This window comes from Schistocerca piceifrons, chromosome 9, assembly GCF_021461385.2.
Source record: "Schistocerca piceifrons isolate TAMUIC-IGC-003096 chromosome 9, iqSchPice1.1, whole genome shotgun sequence".
NCBI lineage: Eukaryota > Metazoa > Arthropoda > Insecta > Orthoptera > Acrididae > Schistocerca > Schistocerca piceifrons.
The window spans coordinates 103,335,138-103,358,306 of record NC_060146.1 but is presented as its reverse complement, the minus strand read 5'-3'; the positions used below and the strand labels follow the sequence as shown (position 1 = coordinate 103,358,306).

General features: G+C 39.3%; 1 protein-coding gene across 1 annotated transcript in view; it reads left to right on the top strand.

The window, feature by feature from the left end:
- LOC124716926 (X-ray repair cross-complementing protein 5-like) overlaps window positions 1–23,169 on the top strand; it is a 132,283-nt gene that overhangs the window by 42,262 nt on the left and 66,852 nt on the right. The window contains exons 4-5 of the mRNA XM_047243504.1: window positions 15,601–15,744; window positions 22,582–22,765. Coding sequence (XP_047099460.1) covers window positions 15,601–15,744; window positions 22,582–22,765 — 328 coding nt within the window. The remainder of the gene's footprint in view (window positions 1–15,600; window positions 15,745–22,581; window positions 22,766–23,169) is intronic.

The window sequence follows — 23,169 nt, the reverse complement described above, 5'->3', positions numbered from 1 at the left end:
CTGTGCTTGTCTGGGTGGACAGTATTGGCATTTTTGTCGTGAATAGCGCCGAGGGCATGACTTAATTCTGTTCTCTAACTTTGACATCAGTAACATTCTACATGATCGCATAATCCAACACAACATCTGAATATAGAGTACCACAAGCACATTTTAATTTGCATTTCCTCGGCATACCCTGCAAATCTGTTACCCACTCGTGATAAGTTTGTTCTGACTGGTTCTTGGAATTAAAGAATTGATACCTAGGCACCCCATATTCGAGGTGTGCATAGGACACAACATTGGTGACAAGGATGGAATGCCTAGGAAACCTGCTTTCTCAGATCACTAGACAACAATCCCAGCAAATCGTATTAATGAAGTTTATTAGAAAAGGAAATGATCACAATACTTAACTTTGAGAAAAATAGATGTCGCAAGCAATGGGTGACAAACAAGTAAGAAGTCTCTTCACTATATACAATTTGTAATACAGTTCCTAAATCACCGCTATACAGCTTGTTGAATGACTAGTCTCCAACTGGGCTGTGGCCAGGCAGTGTAGTGATTGTGCTCTTCATGTAGATGCTGCTGCTGTCTCGTCTTTTTTCTAGAGAGGGGTCAGGCAGCATACTATTGGCTGACATCGCCTCTCAACTCTCTCTGCTCGACCGTCATGCCGGTGCCTGACTTTATGCCGGAACATCTGTAATGTACTATCATGCTGTCACAGCTCCTTCAATCATGCCAGAAGAAACACTGCTGTACCTCTGTAAAATATTGGAACAATGGGACGTCTTCCCAGCTCGCTGCCGTACTCACTGGCGACGATTGTCCGAGGTAGTGCAGAACCACAATTCATTGCCGAACACAGTGTGATGCCATTCATCACCAATCCGTGCTTCCTGCTTACATCACCATTCCAGATGTAATTGTTCATTTGTGGCATTAATGGCATTCTATGCATTAGGCTGTAAGTCTCGAGTCTGACTGCTACCAGTCTTCCACCAATGGTGTGGGTTGACACAGAATGTTGCGTGGAGTCCATTAATTGTTCTTGCAAGGAACCTGTCGAAAGGGAGGTCGCAAAAGGCCGACGGTGTTTACGGCATTCATGCTCTGTGTTGTGTACCGTGCGAGCACAATATTGGCTGCTAATGATAACATTGGGTGGGACTGGAAGTGCATCTACATCTACATTTATACTCCACAAGCCACCCAACGGTGTGTGGCGGAGTGCACTTTACGTGCCACTGTCATTACCTCCCTTTCCTGTTCCAGTCGCGTATGGTTCGCGGGAAGAATGACTGCCGGAAAGCCTCCGTGCATGCTCGAATCTCTCTAATTTTACATTCGTGATCTCCTCTGGAGGTAATTAGAGGGAAGCAATATATTCGATACCTCATCCAGAAATGCACCCTCTCAAAACCTGGACAGCAAGCTACACCGCGATGCAGAGTGCCTCTCTTGCAGAGTCTGCCACTTGAGTTTGCTTAACATCTCCGTAACGCTATCATGCTTACCAAATAACCCTGTGATGAAACACTCCGCTCTTCTTTGGATCTTCTCTATCTCCTCTGGCAACCCGATGACGTGCACTGTATGAGGTGATGGAGCACAGTTCAACTGTAGGAAACAAGGCTGCTGCCGAGGCTGCAGTCCTCGTACCTCTGCCTGGTAGTTCTTACATCCCCTCCGATCTCTCTGTTGCTGTCTGTCAGCAGGTGGTGTTGCTTTGACGTCACCACTGGTCCTCCCTTTGTGGATACAAGCTCCAGGTTATTAAGCCTCTACCAGTGGCTCGGACAACCTCCTCTTGGCCCTCTCGCTGTGAGGAGATCGTTTTAGCTAGCTTGTGTATTGGGCACTGTGTTTTTAGCAATTGTCATTTGTTCAGTGGTGCTCCTCCATCACTTTGTGCACATCGTGCTCAGCTTTGACGGTCCGCCATTTCCTGGCAGAATACCCTTTTTTTAATCACTTATGTTCTCGTTTGTGTTTGCTGTCTGAGTTATCGGCCGTTTTAGCGAATGACGCTCGGGCTGCTGATCGCATTTTACTTTTATCTGTTGTAGCAATATGGCAAAAGACATTTAAATTTTAGTTCAGGACCTCCATTTCTCTATGGCATATTTTACAGAGCTTTCCCCATGCCCCTTTTTTTAGCTGCCTTCTCCTCAGTTGATTGGGATTGATGTGTAGTCATTTTTAACTCCTCTCTTTGTATTAGTGTTCTACAGTTTTGACACAGGCCTGTATGACCCTAATTCTTTTTGCACCCTAAAACAAAACAAAACAATAGGTGCTTATTCGAGAAGTAACTTGTGACAGTGCTACAGTACTAGTGGTGTTCATAAAAAACAGAGCAGTAGCAACAATAAACAAAGCAAACATTACAGTATATCTACAATTGCTGCCAAAGGTGAAATTTCATCAGAAAGAAACCCAAGGAGTGGTAAAAGATGTGGCAGATGAAATATAAGTGTTTCTGCAAAATGAGTCAATGGAATGTGTGGTGTTATATACACTCTACTGTGCAGACAGTGTACATGGGGAATATGATAATGATGATACGTGCTTAACAAGTGAAAGTGATATTGAAACAGGTGTCGAGCTGTTTAGTTTGTCATCCTTGTAGCACAGGCAGCCACAAATCCCATCTCTAGTGAAGCTTAGTAAAGGACAGTTGTTGTCCAAGTAGTGGTTACTAAACATAATTATGTACATGGGAGTTCATCTACAGCATAGTAAAAAAATAACTGTGAACAGATTTATAATAAGTCTGAAACTATATGACCATGAAGTGCATAAGAAAAACTATGGATATTCAAGGGACGATGTGGCACACTTTTTACAAAAACTGGTGTTTACACATTTCAAGGATGCCTGATGCAATTTACAGGATGTGTGTGATAGTGATCTGCTACATTAAGGAGATCAATTTGTGTGCAACATAGATTACAGTGATTTTGATGGAAGCAGTGGATGATTGCATAACTTCAAACAGTACTACAGAATTGGGAGACGTAAGATAACAAAATTTCAAACAAAATGTCAACTTGCCAATGCCCAGTAAACTATGAAATCAGCTCAAAAAATTGCAGTTGAGATAAACAGACTTATCTCATCATTGAGACCAATTGGGATTTTAACAGGAAATGCATATGAAAGGAACCCTGAAAATTAGAGGTACCAATAGAGTTGTATTGAGATCAACTGACACCAATACCTTAACATATTCATATACGATTATGCTGACTGTTAATCTAGGTGGTAAATTGGCTGGAAAGTTATTTATTGTGCTGCGAGAAGTCGGAAGTGCTCCACTTCCTACGATGTGATTGATCTCACAAGGGCATAGGGAATTTGTACATCACAGCAAGTAAGAATGGGAAAATGGACATAAGGGAACTACAGCTGTGGTATGAGCACTGCTTTTGGCCAATAGCTGCTCAGAATAACTTGCTTTTGCTAGATTCCTGGTGTTTATAGAAAAATCATACTCCTTTCAAGCAAACTATTCCTCCTATAAAATCTTTGACGTTGCAGTTCATACCATTTGGAAAAATTGGACAAATTCAACCTCTCAGTGTTTGTTTTTTCTGTGCCTATAAAACATCTTATTTATCGCACTATCTGCAGCAATGCCTTAAAGGATAGCCTGTTTCTTGATAAACTCCACGATAGACTGTTTCACATTTAGTTGCATGCCCTCCTATTCCGTCAGTTCTCTTCACCCCATTACAGTGATAAGATTCTGTATGCATTCCTTAAGAGCGGATACCTAGCTGAACGTCCTGCATGGTATGTAACTCCCAAGGAGTTCGTCTTCGATCTCGATGGAGTGAATCTTTGAGATTAGTGTGGCCCACCATTGTTGTCTGGGCATTGTGCAATTTAATGGTTTGTTTTGAACATTTCTTGAATGTCAATGATGACCATTTAGTGGGGTATAATACATGCATCCCATTGAAGGTTGATTGCTATACCTCAGACACTCATTTTCTGCTGCTCTCCTAAAGTGTGGTGTCATAAGCAGCTGATACATTTGCTGTCATAACTGTTAATTCAATACTTTCAAATGAGCCTTACTAAAGATTGAATTTGTGACTCACACTCAAGGCGTTCCTTGTCAGATGGTAGGTGCAGAAGTGAAGGGATTACAATTTGCTTGGTGTACAATATCTGGATTCAGGGTGTATATGATCCAGGACAACCGGGAAATGCGGGAAAAACCCGGGAGTTTCATCATCAGGGAGAAAACTGAGAAAATCTGGGAATTTTTCAGAGTTCCGGGAATTCTTCATTGTTTTAGTTTTCAGTTAAATTTCTGTAATTTTGACTGGTAAGAACTGATACTCTAGCAAAGAATCCTACTGTATCCCCCTACTGGAGAATAATACTGCAGCATTAAAACATAAACGAGAGAAAAAGATAAATAAATAAAACTTAAGTTGCAAAGGAAAGTGCCATTTACACCAACGAAACACCGTGAATGCATAAGCGTCCGCCAGCAAAATGTCAAAGGCCGTGGGGCGAAGACTATGCAATACTTTGTAACAATAAACTGCTTTCTGAGTGTGACATCACAGCTGTTTACATTAGGTTCGTTTGAGCAATTGCCAGCGCACTCATGCACATGCGCAGTTGACTTGCATATGAGCAGTACCTTCCAGCTACTTGAAGTGTGGCTGTTAGCTTATCGACAGTAGCAGCAAGCAGCCAGATGCTAACGAGAAAATTTTTTTCTCTTTCGCCCTAGCTGCCAGATTCGCACATGCGCAGGAGTTGTCCAAGTTGTTGTAAGAAGAGGGTTTGTCTCCACATGCCCCATGTTTATGTCAAGTGATTTTTCTGTTTCCTCTTCGTTTACAGCTCCCACATTAAATGAAAACAAAATGGATTTCTGTGGTCAGGACCTATCGAGTGAATTCAAATACATTCACATAATTATGGAAGGCAAAAATATATTATTAGTTTCAGTTTTCTTATTTTATTTTATTTCCAAATTTTTAAGAGTTAAGCCTTGCATAACAATGAAGTTATTTTTGTCAGTTTGCCAAAGACATTTGGCTTTATTAATCTTTACCAATGAGGCAATCAATTTATTTGAAACGAAGCGTTTCATGAGTTTCCACAGTATTGGCTAGTTCCAATTGTTCGCTGAATTTCAAGCGCACGTTTTCATCTTCTGCCATGTATGGCATTATGCCGTAATAAAGTACAGTACAGTACAGTACTGGTACTCCAACAAAATTTACATCCCAGAAACCACTCTGAAAAGCTTAATATGAGGTGGGACCTACTTCATTGTGAATCTCGACAAACCGATGTGCAGTTCGACGAATTATGCATTTTAGTATGGTTTACGAAATGCCAATGCTGATGTCCTGTTTTGCTTTTTTTTATATATGGCATAATGTAAGATCTCTTCATGCGGGCTTCTTAGATCACTGCAGCTGCACACGCGCAATAATAACTGTTCTCTGGCGCTCTCTGGCAACTGCTGAAATGAACCTATGTCTAACAGTCTCAGAATAGTATTGCGAATGGTGGTTTGAAAAGTGTTACTTTCAAAGTAAATTTCTTTCTACACAAGATGAATTGTGTTACATGTGAAAATGTGTGATGAATTTCATAACTAACAGAGCATTTGACTCTCATAGTATGAAGGCTTTCATGACCGGATGACATTTCTTCTGGTAAACCTTCCGGGATGTAAGGTCGTGGTCCATGAAACTCTTCAGCTCCTAACGTTTCGTCCAGAGCTGCGCTGGACATCTTCAGAGGGGTGTTTCTCCTCCGGTGAGTCTTGCCGACTCAAGACTCACCGGAGGAGAAACACCCCTCTGAAGATGTCCAGCGCAGCTCTGGACGAAACGTTAGGAGCTGAAGAGTTTCATGGACCACGACCTTACATCCCGGAAGGTTTACCAGAAGATACATTTGACTCTCGTTTAAAACTTAACAACTTTTAGGACCAGCCACTTAGAAGAATTTCAAACCTAGAAGACCAGACGTTCATGTTTTCATGTCATTATTTTAAAATTACTGGTACATTTGTGTGATTGTATCTTAAAGTATAAAACACGCAAAAAATGATCAATATTACATGTGAAAGCAAGTGTGGATATTGCATAACTGGGACAAAGGGAAACCCACAGTGAGGCCCCTTTCAAACTGTCACGTTGTGACAGAGCTGTCTCAGACGTGTATGCGGCATCTCCACATCCTTCATAACGATCAGTCAACATCTGACCTGTTCGTTTGTCTTATATAACCCACCAGGCCTGGTAACAAGACTAAAGACAAACAACTCTAAGATACAGTGGTCTCCAACAATGCCACATAAAAGTAAAAGAGATAACACTACATAGCGTTCAGGACTATTGGTTCCTTCCTTTAGGAGGAGAGAGCAGTAGGTTGGGGAATTTAAAAAGAAAGGCAGGGCGCGTCATGCAGACCCTAGGATGAGAGGGAGCCGCCTGTAGTTCTCACTGTGAGTGATATCTGACTGACATAGGGGACGCGTGATGCGTGACTATGAGCCACATGTAATGTGCAAATTTACTGACAAAATTCACACACGTGTAGCCCCATGGGCTTGTATGTTATGCCCATAAGGTCAACAGCCGGTATGGTGTTAGATGAAATGAGGTGCAAGACCTGTATATGTGTGGTTATTCTTTGGAAGACTGCAAGTTAATTGGATAATTAACCACACACATATAGCACAGATACTAACATTTTGTTTGGTCTAATTTATTTGAGGTTAACAGTTCCCAGGGAGAGGACATAAAATTGCAAGACAGGGATAGCTGGAGGAGAGAGATGCAAAGCTTTAGAGGTATATGTGAATATGATAAAGTTCGTAGCATTTTTCCATATGTTTAATAAACACAAAAGATACACATAACAGAGAACTTCATCATCATTAATATATTCTCCTTCACAATCTACAATAGTCCGTCAACGATAGAGGAAATCATCTAGTCATGTTCAGAACACATTTTCATCAGAAAGGAAGTTCACTGAAAGTTGTTTGATAGAGAACAGAAAACGTGAAAATCTGAGGGTGCAAGGTCAGGTGGATAAGGTGGGAGCGGAATGAATTCCCGACCCAACTCCTGTATGGCGTTTTTGTCAGTCTAGCAGAATGATGGCAAGTGTTATCATGGAGTAACATCACTTCACACAGTTTTCTTCATTGTCCTTGGATTGCATATGCAAAATGTTTCAGTTGTTGACAATAAATGAGAGCAGTTATGTTTACACCTCGGGAAGTAATTCGTAGTACACCACACTATTTCTGTTCCATCAGATGCATAACAGTATGCATTGTGAATACATACAGGTCTTTGTTCAGGGAGTTGTTCCTTTGTTTGGGCTCAACAATTCTTTTCTTTTCCTAATGTTAGCATAAAGACACCATTTCTTATCATCAGTAATGATACAGGATAGTAATGGTTGTTGTTTGTCACAAGCCAGTTGGTGACAAGCAAACAGAAATGCACATACAGCTACCCTCTGATTTTTGTGATTTTGGCATAGAGCATGTAGTACCCGTATGTCCAGTTTTGGAATCTTCCGCATCGCATGCAAATGTTGCAGAATGGTGGAATCATTATCACAGTTCATCACATTTGCCAGTTCTTGGGTACACTGACATGGATCATTGTGGATTAATGTCTTTAAACAATCTTCATCAAACAATGAAGGTCTTCTTGAGCTTGGAGAGTCACTAATGACAAAACAATCCTCCTTAAAACGAGAAAATAATTTTCTTGCCATTCTCTGTCCATCGGCATTATTCCCATGCACATCACAAACGTTTCTGGTTGCTTCTGCTACTGTCAACTCCTGTATCGATCTCAAAAAGAAGAATATGTCGGAAATGTTTTGATTTCTTCACTTGACACTCCCATTTTCTTGCATCCACATCTCCACCCAGTATCTCCAAATGACAAAATGACTGTATGTAAACTGAAAAAACAACAGTGAACTACAAATAAAAAATGACAGTTGAGAAATAATCCCATAGCAACCAGAATATCAACATGCAAAAGAAAAATGCTACAAACTTATGCACCAACCTAATAGATGCTGGCTTTAGGGAAATTAAAAAAAAGTGAATCGTCAGTATGGATATTAAGAGATCAAGTCACAAGAAGTCAGCACTGAGAGAAAGCAGAAAATTGAAAAATGTGTACAAGAGCTATGCAAGGGAAATGAACCTGAAGTCAATATCATGGAATGGGAAGAGGAGGTTGATGAAGAATAGAAAGAAGATATGATAGCCTACTGCAAGCAGAATTTGAAAAAGAACTTGAAAGACCCAAGTCGAAACAAGGTACCGTGAGAAATGCACATTCCCTCAGAGTTATTAAGATCCTTGGGAGGCTTCCTATGACAAAACTATTCCATTTTTCTGCAAGATAAATTCCCGAGAGATGTAGGAACACACGAGGCAGTGCTGACCCTACAAATCATCTTAGAAGATAGAATGAAGAAATGGAAACCTATGGTTGTAGCATTTATAGGTTTAGGAAAAAGATTTTGACAATGTGACTGGAATGCACTTTTTGAAACGCAAGGGAAATAACTTGTACAGAAGCCAGATTGCAGTTATAAGAATTAAAGAACTTGGAAAGGAAGTGGTAGTTGAGGAAAGGAAGTGAGATAGTATTGGAGCATCTCTCCAATATTATTCCATCTGTACATTGAGCAAGCAGTTTGGAAACCAAGGAAATGTTTGGAAATAGAATTAAAGTTCAGGGAGGCTTGGCTATGACATTGTAATTCTACAAAGATGGCAAATGACTTGGAATATCTGGTTAGCAGAATGGATAGTGTATCGAAAAGAGCTTATGATATTAATATTGACATAAATAAAAAGAGGGCAATGGAATGTAGTCAAATTAAACCAGGTGATGCTGAGGGGAATTAGATTTAGAAATACAACATTAAAAGTAGTTGATCCATTTATTTGTTTGGGCAGTAAAATAACTGATAACAGCAGAAACAGAGTGGATACAAAATTAGGCCTGGCAGTAACAAGAAAAGCCTTTCTGAGAAGATACTTTTTATGAGAGTATTTGTCTGGAATGTAGTTATGTATAGAAGTGATGCTTGGACAATAACAGTTCAGGGGAGGAAAGAATAGAAGCATTTAAAATACAGTGCTATAGAAGAATGTCGAAGATTAGATGGATACAACAAATATCTAATGAGAAGATACTGAATCAAGTTTGCGAGAAAAGTATTAAAACTTGTGAGCTGGAAAGTTTTATAGCTTCCTTTGGTTGTTTAGCAAACTTACACATAAAACTTGAACAAACTCAGAGATGGTAGAGTTGGGACCCATAGACCACTTGACATAGAATCACCGCATGGTATTTCAAAACTTTTGATAGCAGAAATTTAAAAAAAGGAAAGTAGAATCCCCGACTGCAATTATGGCATGTAAGAAAGCCATATTGTCTAAAAATTATTTGTTTAAAGCTGCCAGTCCCACCAACACGTCCCCACCCGTACCCTATTCTTTCCCAATCTGTGTGTCTCATTTCTAATGATTAAATTAAACACAGAAATTTAATACTTATTGATATTTGTTTTATTGGTTTAGGACATAAAATATCACTAAAATGAGGAGAAATTGTGGAAGAGACTTTAGATCTATTTGATATCAAAACTGGTGTGCAATTAGGAGACAGCTTATCACCTATGTTCTTTAACCAGGTTCGAGAGAAAGTTGTAACAGAGTGCCACACAGAGCAAGCCATGACGTGACCGTGTCAAGATTGAATGTTTAGCATTTACTGATGACTCGGCCGTACTCTCCACAAACACTGATACAGCGTGCACCCAGATTGAAATTCTGAAGAAATGAACAGAAAAAGACAGTTGCAGATCTCCTTTGAAAAGTCAGGATTTATGACTGATATGAGTGCCACCATCCTTGGCACTGAATTTGGCCATATTACCCAATTCCAAAACTTAAGCACCTCAATGAAATCATTGCAGAGGACATCAGAGAAAAAGAGGAAAGTAAGGCTCACATTGTTAAATTGTAAATGGCATACAGGGCTATCAGCCTATCACTAAATTGTATGATAATAGAAATATTAGCAGAAATATCAAAATCTGTCACCACAGTACAGTTATTTTAGGTCATTGGTACTACAAGGCGATAAATTTGTAAGTGATCAACTGTCGTAAAAAGCCTTTCGGACGATTTTCGCATCACACAAGTAATGCAAAATTGTCTGCATCCTATACAGGCTGTGATGTCATACATAACCAACAACAAGAAAAGTCAGCAGAAGACGTAACTGACATCGATATCTGGCCATCCACTAGCCCCCTCCCCTCCAAATGCCACACCAGCCACTACAGTAGTGAACTATGGGCAAACAGTTCTAGGTTAATTTAGTTTAAGACAATTTATTTTTAAGTAACATTTCTCTTGGTGTATGCATGCATAAATGCATGGTGATGAACAGAACATGTTCAAAATGCATGTTAGATTAAACATAAAATAAATTAAAAGTGTCTGGTAGCAGAAATTACAAATAAATAATTACCACACCGGAGTTCAGAGAATGCCGATTCATCAGAAAAGTAGTAGGACTTAGAAGAACCATGAGGGTGGGTGGAAGATGTGGAACAATGTGGAGGTGTAACATCTCAGTGAACCTGTAAATGACGTCATAACGAAACAACTCCTGAACTTGTGTGGCCATGTAGAACACTTGCACCCAGTTGGATTGACAAAAGGGATACTGATGTACTATGAGAGTCTCCATCCCCACCATTCAAATACCAGATACCTTGACAAAGTCAGAGGACACCTAACCTAATCTGGTAATATTAGGGCATTATACACTAGAGGACTACATACAGAAGTAATATTAAGAAATGGATGAGTGAGGTTCCACTCAAGTCACAGGAAAGGAGAAGAAATTCTCCAAAGAACCAAGACAGCAGATAACCAAGCGCATGAACAATTACTGCCGACAGGGAAGGGAAGGGAAATCTGAACCTTAGTACACACACACACACACACACACACACACACACACACACACACACACACACACGAAGCTATACAGATATGTAATTACAGTGGAACCTAGCATGGTGAGCATAATTCGTTCCAGAATCTTACTTGTAGAGTGAAACACTCGTCAAGTAAAACAATTTATCCCATATAAATTAATGTAAGATACGGTAATGCTTTCCATGCAGAAAAAGTACTAAAAGTTTTATATTATTCATTCCATTTATTCAAAGAAAATTATACATACAGTATTATATACTTTATTATTCATGATACACAACTAATTCTTTTTTACCAGGAAGCTGTCTATAGTCATTTATTTCTGCCAATGCTTCAACACATGGTGAAAATACGACACAACATTGCCGCCAAATAAATTCGTAACACATGTAGCAACTGCTTTATTGGGTTGGCAATTTTCAGTCTTCCGGTTCCCAGGCTTTCAGGATTTCTCTTATTGTGTCAGAAGATTACTGCTTTGCTGTTACCGCCTCCTCCTCCTCCTCCTCCTCCTCCTCTGTGAAACACCCTGAAATTCCATAAATCTCAAAGTCAAGGACTAGTCCTGAAGGGGCAGCCAACACAAAATTTTTAAGCCCTTCAGGATTTGGCTTTCCCCTGACAAATTGTTTTATTGCACATGCTCCAGTAAAGGGATCATTTGTTCATCCACTGCTACTTCAGGAGTTCAAGGTAAACAGAGGCATGCTCTCTTTACACGTTCTAAAAGTGGCCTTATTTTCCACAATTTATCTTTCCTTCTAGTTTCCTCTGTTACAGCATTATCGCCTGTCATTTTCAAATTACTCCTAATGGTGAAGTATCGGTCTCAAGTCATTATTTCAGTAATGCTAAAAACTCTTGTTGTTTTACCCCAGTACATCCTAACTCTAGGGTATCTCAAACAAGACATTAGTATTGTTGCTCCAATAAATACCTGCAATTCCTTGGCAGACAGCTTTAAAGACCTTCCAGTCTGCTGTAAATATCTCATATTGGAAAGTTCAGACGTATCCTTAAAAAAGGCCAAGTCAAAGTATTGCTGAAAGTAGTCCACGATCTGCTTCTCATTATGTTCTGCAACTCCTGTGGGCGAGAAGGTAGCCTGGAGTCCCTCAAACCTGAAATTTGGAGACAAAGCATGAAGGAAAGATCGAAAATATCAGGAATAATAGAAAATTATTTACAAGAAGGTATTACACTTACCTTTCGCATTTCTCCCAAAACATCCTGCGATGCTGTGAAGAACTCGCGTCATCTCGGAATTCTCGTCATCATCAGAATTATCAGTGCTGCTGCTACTCTGTTCACTTGTGGAAGGAACATTGCGTTGCTGCACAGCATCGTCTGCCAGATCAAAATCACCATCCTCCTCCTCACTAATCTCAAGATATGACACGTCGCCATTCAAAAGAAGTTCTAAAATTTCTTCTGAACTGAGCTTTGATCTGTATCCTTTAAGAAAATGATTGTTTTAACATTGTGCCTACTTCCCTTACAGAAAATAATGATAGTAGTGGATCAGATAATGTCATTGAGCAACAGTCAAAACATGAAATGTATTGGAAATTAGCAAAGGTAATCACCACTATTGCCTACGAAATAGTGCTCAGAGATGTGGCTGCACGTTCCAGTGTCCACTACAGTGGACATTACTGATTTTCAATGATAATTTATGGAAATACACAGTACTACAAAACCTTATTGCACAGAAAGTCGTATTAGCACCACTTATAGATGCTGTCTAGTATAGGTCCTTTTTTTATAAAATATGTTTCGAAAAATACACAATAATAACGGAGAACTCACCTGCCATTGTAACAGGTCGTAAACAAAGCTGCTACTTGGCGCCAAGTGATCGTAGTGACCATTTCTCCCGCCAGATGGCTGCAGCATACAGTCCATTCAAATGTGCCACAAGTATTACAATGAAAAATGCAGAATCTTTGACAGCAGGACAGGAAACTCGATCTCCATTATAATGGACATCAGGTCTCAGGAGTATAGGTACTGATTCAAATGCCTCAGAGTAACATTTGACAATGCACTCCGGCCAAAGCTTCTTCCAAGCAGAAGTGAGAGGTGAGAGTTCTCTTGGTAACCCCTTCCCACACCTTTTCAATCATCTTGATGCAAGCAACAATGTTGAAGTGATATTTCCAAAAATCTCTGAGAGTGAGTTCAGTAGCTTCAGTCAATTCAAAACAATGCTCAAAGAGTGCTTTAGTGCAGAGCTTCTTAAAGTTAGCAATAATCTGCTGGTCCATAGGCTGGTGTATCGGAGCGGTGTTTGGAAGGCAGAAATTGGGTCTTGATGCACAGAAATTCTTCAAGAAGGCAGTCTTGTAGAACTGGAGAATGGGCAGGAGTTAACCATAACAAGCAAGACATCTCAAGTGAATATTTTTCACTGAAGGACCAAACATTTCATTGATCCAATCACAAAAAAGATCACGTGTCACCCAAGCCTTGTTGTTGAACCTCCATATCACATTTAACCTGTTCTTCTGAACTTCACACTTCTTGAAGACCTATGAAGTTTCTGAATGGTAAACAAGCAGTGGTTTGATTTTCAAATCGCTGCTTGCATTGGCACAGAATAGCAGTGTGAGACACTATTTTATTGGCTTGTGACCGGGCAGTGCATTCTCCTTTACTGTTACAAAGGTACATTTCCGCATCTTTTTCTAGAGTAGACCCATCTCATCACAATTAAAAACCTGATGTGACGGATAACCCTGAGAATCTACGAGCATCGTGAATTGCTGCTGAAGTTCTCTGATGTCTTTGAGTCAGAGATAGCTGCTTTGCCGTTCCTCACAATGCTGTGGATGCCAGTTCTTCTCTTAAAATTCTCGAATCATCCATGGCTTCCCTTAAACACTTCTTCGGCCAGTAATAATCCTGGCGTCATCTTAATGTGGTCAGCGAAAACCATTCACACCTTCTGACAAATGACGTCTCGTTAATATTGTCGCCTTGCAATTGCTTTTCATTTATCCGTATGAGGAGCAACCTTTTGACATCATCCAGAATATGAAACCATTGTTTCGATACTCTTGTTACTCCCTTTGAAGCGTCTATCTCCATAATCTCATCCTTGTTGTTGAGGATAGGGCAAACAGTTGATGCAGACCGATTTTATGTGCGTGCTAAATCAGCAATGCTCACACCACTTTCGCATTTTTCATGATTTTATGTTTCAAATCTATGGTCATTTGCTTTCTCTTATGGTTGTCTTCTTGCGGCTTTACCTTTGGGGACATTTCTATGACAATTATTAAAATGTGCACACAAAAAAGCACTTTGTGAACACAAGTTCACAAAAAATGCGTCATCCCAAGCTGCGCTAAGATAGTAACAGAAAGAGTGTTGTACCCAGACTGCAGTACGTACTAAAGACGTTGTTCATATGCCGCTGCCGACAATCAAAGGTGTTCATATTGTTGAATGTTTCCCCCTGCCACACACAAATGGCTGGTGACATCACATTAAATCCTCCTCAGTTGTTATGCAAAACATCACTTGATAAACGAGTAAATTTTTTACAGTTTGTTTTGCTTGTTATGCAAATCGCATTTTCTGGGAAGTGCTTGTTAAGCGAGGTTCCACTGTGTTAAACCAGCAGGTCCTTTTGTGGCAGAATAAGAGGCTGTCACTAAAATTGTTCCCAAAGATACTCAGTTGTATATCTATGAGTGACGAGAAAATTTATACACCCTGACATTATTAAATGGGAATGAGAGGGCTTATTTTCTGTATGAGAGAGATCAGGGTGGTGATTCTTCTGGAAAACCTGAAATTTGCAGATAATTAGATTTTACCTGGCAAATTTGGGGAAGTCTCAGGGAATTTCAGGAATTTCATAAAATCTCATGGAATTCTGCATTTTTTTCCTAGTATTGAAATTTAATTTAATGACAGGTTGCTACTTACCAGAAAGAAGACACATTAAGTTGCAGACAGGCACAATTAAAAGACACTTACATAAAGCTTTCACCCACAGTCTTCATTAGTAAAGCGCACACACACACACACACACACACACACACACTGTTCATACACACAAGCAAGCACACCTCATGCACACATGACTATTGACTCCAGCATCTCCTACCTGGAGTTTCCATTGTTTAATTTTAATGAGTATTATAAGTCAAAAATTTGAAAATGCTTATTATTTCAAAGTGTGTTAAAATATTATTGCATATAAATTATCGATGTTAAAAAAATGCTGTTAAGCTACTACTTATTGCTAATATATGTCAACTGAGAGAAAAGGAAAGCCGTTATTGCTGTATACCCCTTCCCCTCCCCCACTCCCCGTTAATGCGTGAGGAGCTTTTAATGACACCATCTTCCTCCCCATACGCGGAATTCTCAGGGAATTCTTTTTTTCTAGTTTGAAAAGCCACCCTGGAGATGGGATATGGGCAGTGTTCGTCGTTGTTTGTAGTATAGGCCACTTTAAGACTGTGGCATGTAATTCTGTAATTCTCATTCGACAGTTGTCGGCAACAGTGTTTGTCAATATTATTTTATTGTGATTCTTTTTCTAGGTTGATGATTCTATGGCGTGCAATTTTAATGATGCAATAGAGCATCTGTTGCATCTGCAGAAGAAGAGTGTCAAACCAACCCCGTGGAATATAATCTTGGAGATAGGGCCAGACATCCGTATCCCATTGTCTGGGTACCGCAAAGTAAGTTCTGCCTATGACTGCGGCCTTGCCATAGTGTGTTTATTCCCTTAATACAATTATGAGGGTAAGTCAATTATTATCCACAAAATAGTTATAAAATTTTATTGTAATCAAATAGGAAACTTACAAGAACATCATTTTTTAATATAGTCTCCTTGCATCTCAACGCACTTGGTTCATCGTTGTACAAGCTTCCTGATGCCCTCATAAAAGAAGGTTCTCGGTTGAGCTGCAAGCCAGGAATGCACCACTTCGTCCAAGGCAAATTGATGGCCCCTTAAGGCCTGTTTGAATGGACCAAACAAGTGATAGTCAGAAGGGGCAAGATCGGGACTATATGGAGGATGATCCAGTACTTCAAATTTGAGTTCCTGGAGCTATTCAGCAGTGTGCGTACGGGCATTGTCGCACAACAGCACACCACCTTTTGACAGCAATCCTCGGCCTTTGCTTCGAATTGCAGGCTTTAGCCTAGCAGTAAGCATCTTACTGTAATGTACACTGTTTATAGTTGTGCCTCTTTCCCTATAATGTTCCAGTACTGGACATTGTGCGTCCCAAAAAACCGTAAGTATCAGTTCTCCTGCGGATGGTTGGGTCTTGAACGTTTTCTTGCATGGCGAATTTGGATGTTTCCATTCCATACTCTGCTGTTTACTCTCTGGCTCATAATGATGGATCCATATTTCATAACCAGTAATGATACTGTCTAAGAAGTTGTCCTCTTCGTTACCACAGTGATCCAATTTTATTTATTTATTTATTTTTTTATTTTATTCTTTTTTTTACTTTTTTTTTTTTTCTTTCTTCCAGATGTCCAAGCGTGTTTGTGTATGCAACTGTGTGAGTTGTTTTGGGACCCATCTTGCACAAACCTTATGAAACCCAAGTCTGTTGTGGATGATTTCGTAGGCAGAACCGTGACTAATTTGCAGACAATGTGCCACTTCGTCAATAGTTAATGGTTTGTGCTACCGTTTCGGAATTTTTCAGTCCATTCGTAGACACTTCGTTGTGGCAAAACACTGTTCCCGTACTGCACCGAAAGTCTTTGATGAATTTCGGCCCCTGATACACCTTCCAACCACAAAAAGTGGATCCCTGAACATTGCTCTTCTTTGGTGCAAATAGACAGCGGAGCAGCCATGATTAACAGCATGGTAGTGATAACAAAACTAACCTAGCAGCTTGAAAACTGCAAAGATATAACAACAAATAAACAAAGCATGCGTCATCAACCTAAACTGACAGTACTACCAAAATAAAAAATAGTAACTAAATTTCGGATAATAATTGACTTGCCCTCGTATTAACAGAGAAATTGTTGGGGGCTATATGGAGACAATAAGCGTGGATTTAATGTTGTTACACAGTAAAACCTGCAGCTGCTTTGCGACTTCTATATGAGAACTAGTGCATATTCACAATATTCATTTAATATTGTCTATTTTGCTTCATGTTGAAGCTGTGAGTGAGGCACATTCAGAAAATGTGTAAAGGAAAGCATCCAGTTCCCGTCACAGATTGTGGTTTGTATATTGTTGTTGAGGTCTTCAGTCCAAAAGACTGGTTTCGTGCAACTCTCCAAGCTACTGTATCCTGTGCAAGTCTCTTCATCTCCAAATAACTACTTCGACCTACATCTTTCAGAATCTGCTTGCTGTATTCATATCTTGGTATCCCTGTACGATTTTTACCCTTCCCCCCTCCCCACTTCCCTCCAGTACTGGATTGGTAATCCCTTGATGTCTCAAAATGTACCCTATCAACCAATTCCTTCTTTTAGTCAAGTTGTACCACCAATTTCTTGTCTCTCCAATTCTATTCAGTACTTCTTCATTATTAAATGAAATCATTCTGCTTTTGGCTGTTTAAATAACATTATATGTGAATGGGAAAGCAATTCATAATTCTGCTCATAAGCATTTTATAACAAAAGTGTCATATTGAATATTTACACCCATTTTTCTTTTTATAACATTATTTACAAATTATTATTGTCTTCTGTCATGATTTTACTTCTTCATTAATTTCCATGAATTGAAATTGCCTACAGTGTAACTATCAACACTGCACTGTCAAAAAGAGTTTGTGGTCTCCCCCCCCCCCCCCATCCCCCTCCCCCCTCCCCCCCGTCCCTCCTCTCTCATCTGCTTCTCATCGAACGTGTATAGCCGAGCTAGATTTGCACATGGACAAGGATGATCCAACAAGAGCAGTACTTGGGAAATGAGAACAATGCACACTGATCTTTTGATGATGGCCATTTGAAAGCATTATCAGGATCATGAGGTGTCCTAAAGGACATTTATTATCTGTCCCACCAACCACTGATTGTCGTACACACAAGAAATGAAGTGGCTCGCTATGAAGTCTTGTAATGTATACTGTGATCTCTGCATTTCACACACAGTAACAGGCTGCATTTTGTGGCGAACCATTCTTGCAATGTATGTGCCACTCCGAGATGCAACCCAGTAGTGACTTGATTGAATTCCTACCACAGGCTTAACGGCAGGCCACTCTTTGCATCAACAGCTTCGTGCTGGAGATTAAATCTTGTTGAAAGATGTTTACAGAGACGGCCTACCCCATCACACACACTTTTTCCATGCCCTGTTGCTGAAAATATCCTGCACTATGGATGTGGTGCTAATACCATTATTTGAGGACCAAGATATTTCTGCAGTACCTCTGACAGATTTCAAACAACTGTGAAGTGTTTTTCACTTTTCTTGTATACCATCTACTTATGTCTTTTTTTCATAGCCCACACATCTCTCTCTTTCACTATTGTATTTCCTCACTGACACTGTATCTAACAAAAAGTTCAAACCAAACATAAAACACAATGCAGAATGGTTTATGTGCAAGTTCTCACTTGTTTGTTATAAACAGAAGAGCACAGGAAATAGTGTTGCCAGTATGCGTATTTTACACTAGAAATTCAGTGTTGTGAAAAATTCAGAATGTTGAAAATTTTTTAATACTTTACACAGAAAAATATTGCCCACTGTGTTAGCACTGTCTACTAACACATTAACCAAACAGTATTTTGTGTATTTCTCAAAAGTTTTCAGATGGAGGTTTTCAAGTAAATAATTCGTAAAAACTTATAAAAATGCAATTTCTTATATTTTTAGTAATAAATATTTACATAATACAGATAGCTGGAGTGGAGAAGATACTCTTTATAATTACATCAGTAGTATCTGGTAATATGACGGAAAAAATAGTGTTCTGTGACTTTCAAAATTGCTAAAAAAAAAATTCATCCACGGTGTATACGACCTAGGACAACCAGAAAATCTGGGAAAAACCCAAGAATTTTTTCATCCGGGAGAAAACCGGGTAAAACCTGAAAATTTTTTGGAATTCCGGGAATTTTTCATTGTTTTAGCTTTCAGTTAAATTTTTTTAGTTTTGACTGGTAAGAACTAATTCTCTAGCAAAGAATTTTACTCTATCCTGCTACTGGAGAATGATACTGCAGCAATAAAATATAAACAAGAGGGAAAAAAAATAAAACTTCAGTGGCAAAGGAGATGCGCCATTTACAACAACAAAACACCGTGCACGCACAAGCGTCTGCAAACAGCAGAAATATGTCAAAGGCCATAGGGCAAAGACTATGTAATACTTCGTACAAATAAACTGCTCGCTATGAGTAGAGGTCCTATAGGAGCCTTAAGCCTAGTTTACACGACGACATTGGGTTGCACCACTCGTTGCGTGGATGAGTTGCACGCATGTGGTTTCACATATGACTGTAGACACGGCGACACCAGTATACAGTTCAGTTTTGTCGTTTTGTGGGTACCTGAGTCATGTCTGAAATGAAAGTTTTGGCAGCTGCATGTTGCACTAGTTGTGATGGAATTAAAGCTTGTTGCGTGGAATTACTGCATAAGAAAAAAATAAGAAACGTGTTTCGATTCGTGACTCGATGAAAAAAAGACGTCAGCTCGGTTGCTCAGCATCCTTGCTGAAATAATTTATAACAGAAGATCCAAGAAGTTCTTTTAATTGTCTTAGAATGTCACCAGAACTGTTCCCATTTCTTCTAAATAGAGTTAATTATGCAATAAGGAATAAAGGTACTATAATGCATGAAGCACTGTCACCAGAACTGAATTTACATATCATATTGCGTGCATTACAATCGAGAACACTCGGCATGCTATAAGGTATGGTTTTAGTTGGTGATGATGCTTTTTCATTAACACCAATAATTATTAATATTAGCAACAATAATTATTTGAAGCAGGCTGCATTAAGAAGAGAATGGTTTGCAAACTTCTCTCCTGAAGATAGCTCTGTACACTGGCAATGTTTCAAAATTCTAACATATGTGAGTGGGGAGCTGTGCAGCGATGTTTTGAATAAAGAATGCAGCTTCTGAAATTTGTATAGCCTTCCCTCCTGTCAACAATATTCCTTAACAAAGAGTTGGCCAACTCGAACAATGGGATTTTAGTCTTGTAGACGGGAGCATTGCCACAGCTATAATTACACTTCCCTCTATTTTTCTTAATTCAGTTGTATATGTGCTCTTAACTCAATAAATTTTGCCCTGCAGCTCAGGTATTGTCAAACCATCTGTGTTATGATTGCACATGATGGTCTCAGCAGCAGCAATATGTTGCTTATTTTTGCCGGCCGTTGTGGTTAAGCAGTTCTAGGCGCTTCAGTCTGGAACCGTGCTGCTGCTACAGTCGCAGGTTCCAATCCTGCCCTGGACATGGATGTGTGTGCTGTCCTTAGGTTAGTTAGGTTTAAGTAGTTCTAAGTCTAGGGGACTGATGACCTTAGATGTTAAGTCCCATAGTGCTTAGAGCCATTTGAACCATTTGTTGCTTATTGTTCTAATCAGCATTAGTGAAATCCCACAAACACCTATGCAAAGCATAGATATCCAAAAAGCGAACATTATTCTCCGCTCCCCGCTTCATATTTCAGTGTGTGTACACTCTACAAACACACGTAACCCCAAAACTCATGCAACTAGTGTCGCCAAAGTTGGAACGTGCCAGAAGTGTTTAGTTTCGCCAATGAGTTGCGCAAATGCGCAGCGCGCATGTGCAGTGGCCAGTAGCGCAGTTGCTTGCAACCTAGTGTCGTTGTGTAAACTAGGCTTTAGCTATGAGCGTGACGTCACAACTGTTCACATTAGATTTGTTTGACCATTTGCCAGCGGCCTCATGCACATGCTCAGTTGACTTGCGTGTGAGCAGTACCTTCTCCTGCTTCCCGCGCTTCAGTCTGGTACTGCGCGACCGCTACGGTCGCAGGTTCAAATCCTGAATTGGGCATGGATGTATGTGATGTCCTTAGGTTAGTTAGGTTTAAGTAGCTCTAAGTTCTAGGGGACTGATGACCTCAGATGTTAAGTCCCATAGTGCTCAGAGCCATTTAGAGCGTTTAAAACTGAACACTTTGAGGACCAGCCACTTAAAAGAATTTCGAGCCCAGAAGACCAGACATTTATGTCATAATTTTAAATTTACTGGCACATTGATGTGATGTATCTCAAAGTATAACACACACAAGAAAAGATCAATATTACATGTGAAAGCTTAGCTTCTTTTGTAGCTTTTTAATCTTAGAGACCAATTTTATATGTGAAACCTTAGCTTTTCTTGTAGCTATATCATGTATATTAATGTAAAGCGTTAACTTTTCCTCTTTGTGTGTTCACACTTCGTAACAGTGATCTTGCTATTGGCTGACTATAACACGTGTCCTATGCTCTGCTGTCATTGGCTGGTGAGATCACGTGGCATGAGATACAACTGGTTTACAAAAGGACACCTCAATCTCGATTTCAATGCTCCGGAAACTAAAGCGCTGTGTTCGTTGCAGTTCGAATTTATACTTTCGTAATACGAAAATATGCAGCGTTTATGTTGCTGCACATCAAAGGTCTTTCCAAAAAAAAATTTCTGGGAAGTTCTGTGCCAGTGTATAAAATGTTAACCATTCAAGAGATTGATAAGTTTTGCAGTTCCGAGGGAAAAATCTACAGAAAACCTACTGTCACTTAGCACGGAAAAAGTGTATTTTCGCCTGGGAAAAATCATATTTTTTAATTGGGATATTTAGGAAAAATCCAGGAATAATCCAGGAATTTTTTTTCCTTATCCCCATATATACCCTGTCATCGTAAGTTTGTAAGTTAAAGGAATCCAATAAGTGTGCAATTGTCAATTGCATTTGAACACACTAAGAGGTAGCTTTAACACAAAACATCTGCCAGGTCTCCCGTACTTTTGGTTTGTTCATTTTTTTTTATATGGAAATCATTTCTCTAATTTAATAAACAGTTATTGTTTACATAAAATTTTACTTTATCCAAAACTAGTTTTTTTTTTGCAACAGATCTAGTTTCATCCCTTTAGTTTTCATGTGACGTGTTGTAAGGCTGTTATGGATACTGTTAAATTTGTATCTGTGCTGGTATATGTGATCAGTGATTGTGATTTTTCTGTAGTCGTTGAGAGAGAACAATGCATTCAATTGTACTGTCCACAAATTATTTAGTATGAAAATGTTCAACTGTATTTGTTCTCAAAAAGCGGTATTTGTTCTCAAAAAGTGCTCCTGTCCTTAACAAGTGTTAAATGACAAACCAAATTTTGTTCCCCTCTGTTGAATTCATATTTACATTGACTCTGTTGATTGCTAATGTTTTTGTAATGTGACTTGTCAGTTATTTGGTCTGGGAGTTCCTAAAAATCTACATTAACTTGCAGGGTTGAGTTTGCTCATTTTTTCTTACTCGTAAGTCATTAATGTTGTTATCATTCACTTTTAGCATTTGTTATTTCTCTTGACTAGATTTCTGAGGACACATTTCCCACTTGGGACAGAGACAGCAATAGTGCGATGATTGTGCGAGAAACGAGTTACTTCTTGAATCCCGATGCCGATGATGAAGACAACATGGCTACAGGAGAAGCAGTCGATGAAAAAGATGTGTGTTCTGCCTACTTTCTTGGAGCAACCATTGTGCCCACAAGTGGTAGGGTAACACACAATTTTTGTTTTTGACTAAAGTTGTAACCGGAATATTGAAACACTTTGAGCATTCATTTTTGCAGCCATTTTTAATAGTTTTGATGAATACGTGATTATTGACGTTATATTTGTCTCTGTCGTTTGTAACTGGTTTGTTTGGAGAAAGTGGTTACTTCAATTACTGCTGATTGACACTTATTTAATGTGGCATGTTCTCGAGACACATCTCATCCACTTGCGGCAGTCTTACAAGTTATTTACAATGCATTGTTCATACTTCATTAAATTTTCATTCCTTTGACTGGCCAAGTAAGTTCACTGATCTGTCAGGCAGGTGCTTCATAAATCATCTTCACCTCATGGTAATCAGTTAATTGTTGCTTGATGCTATGAATAAATTTTAAATAG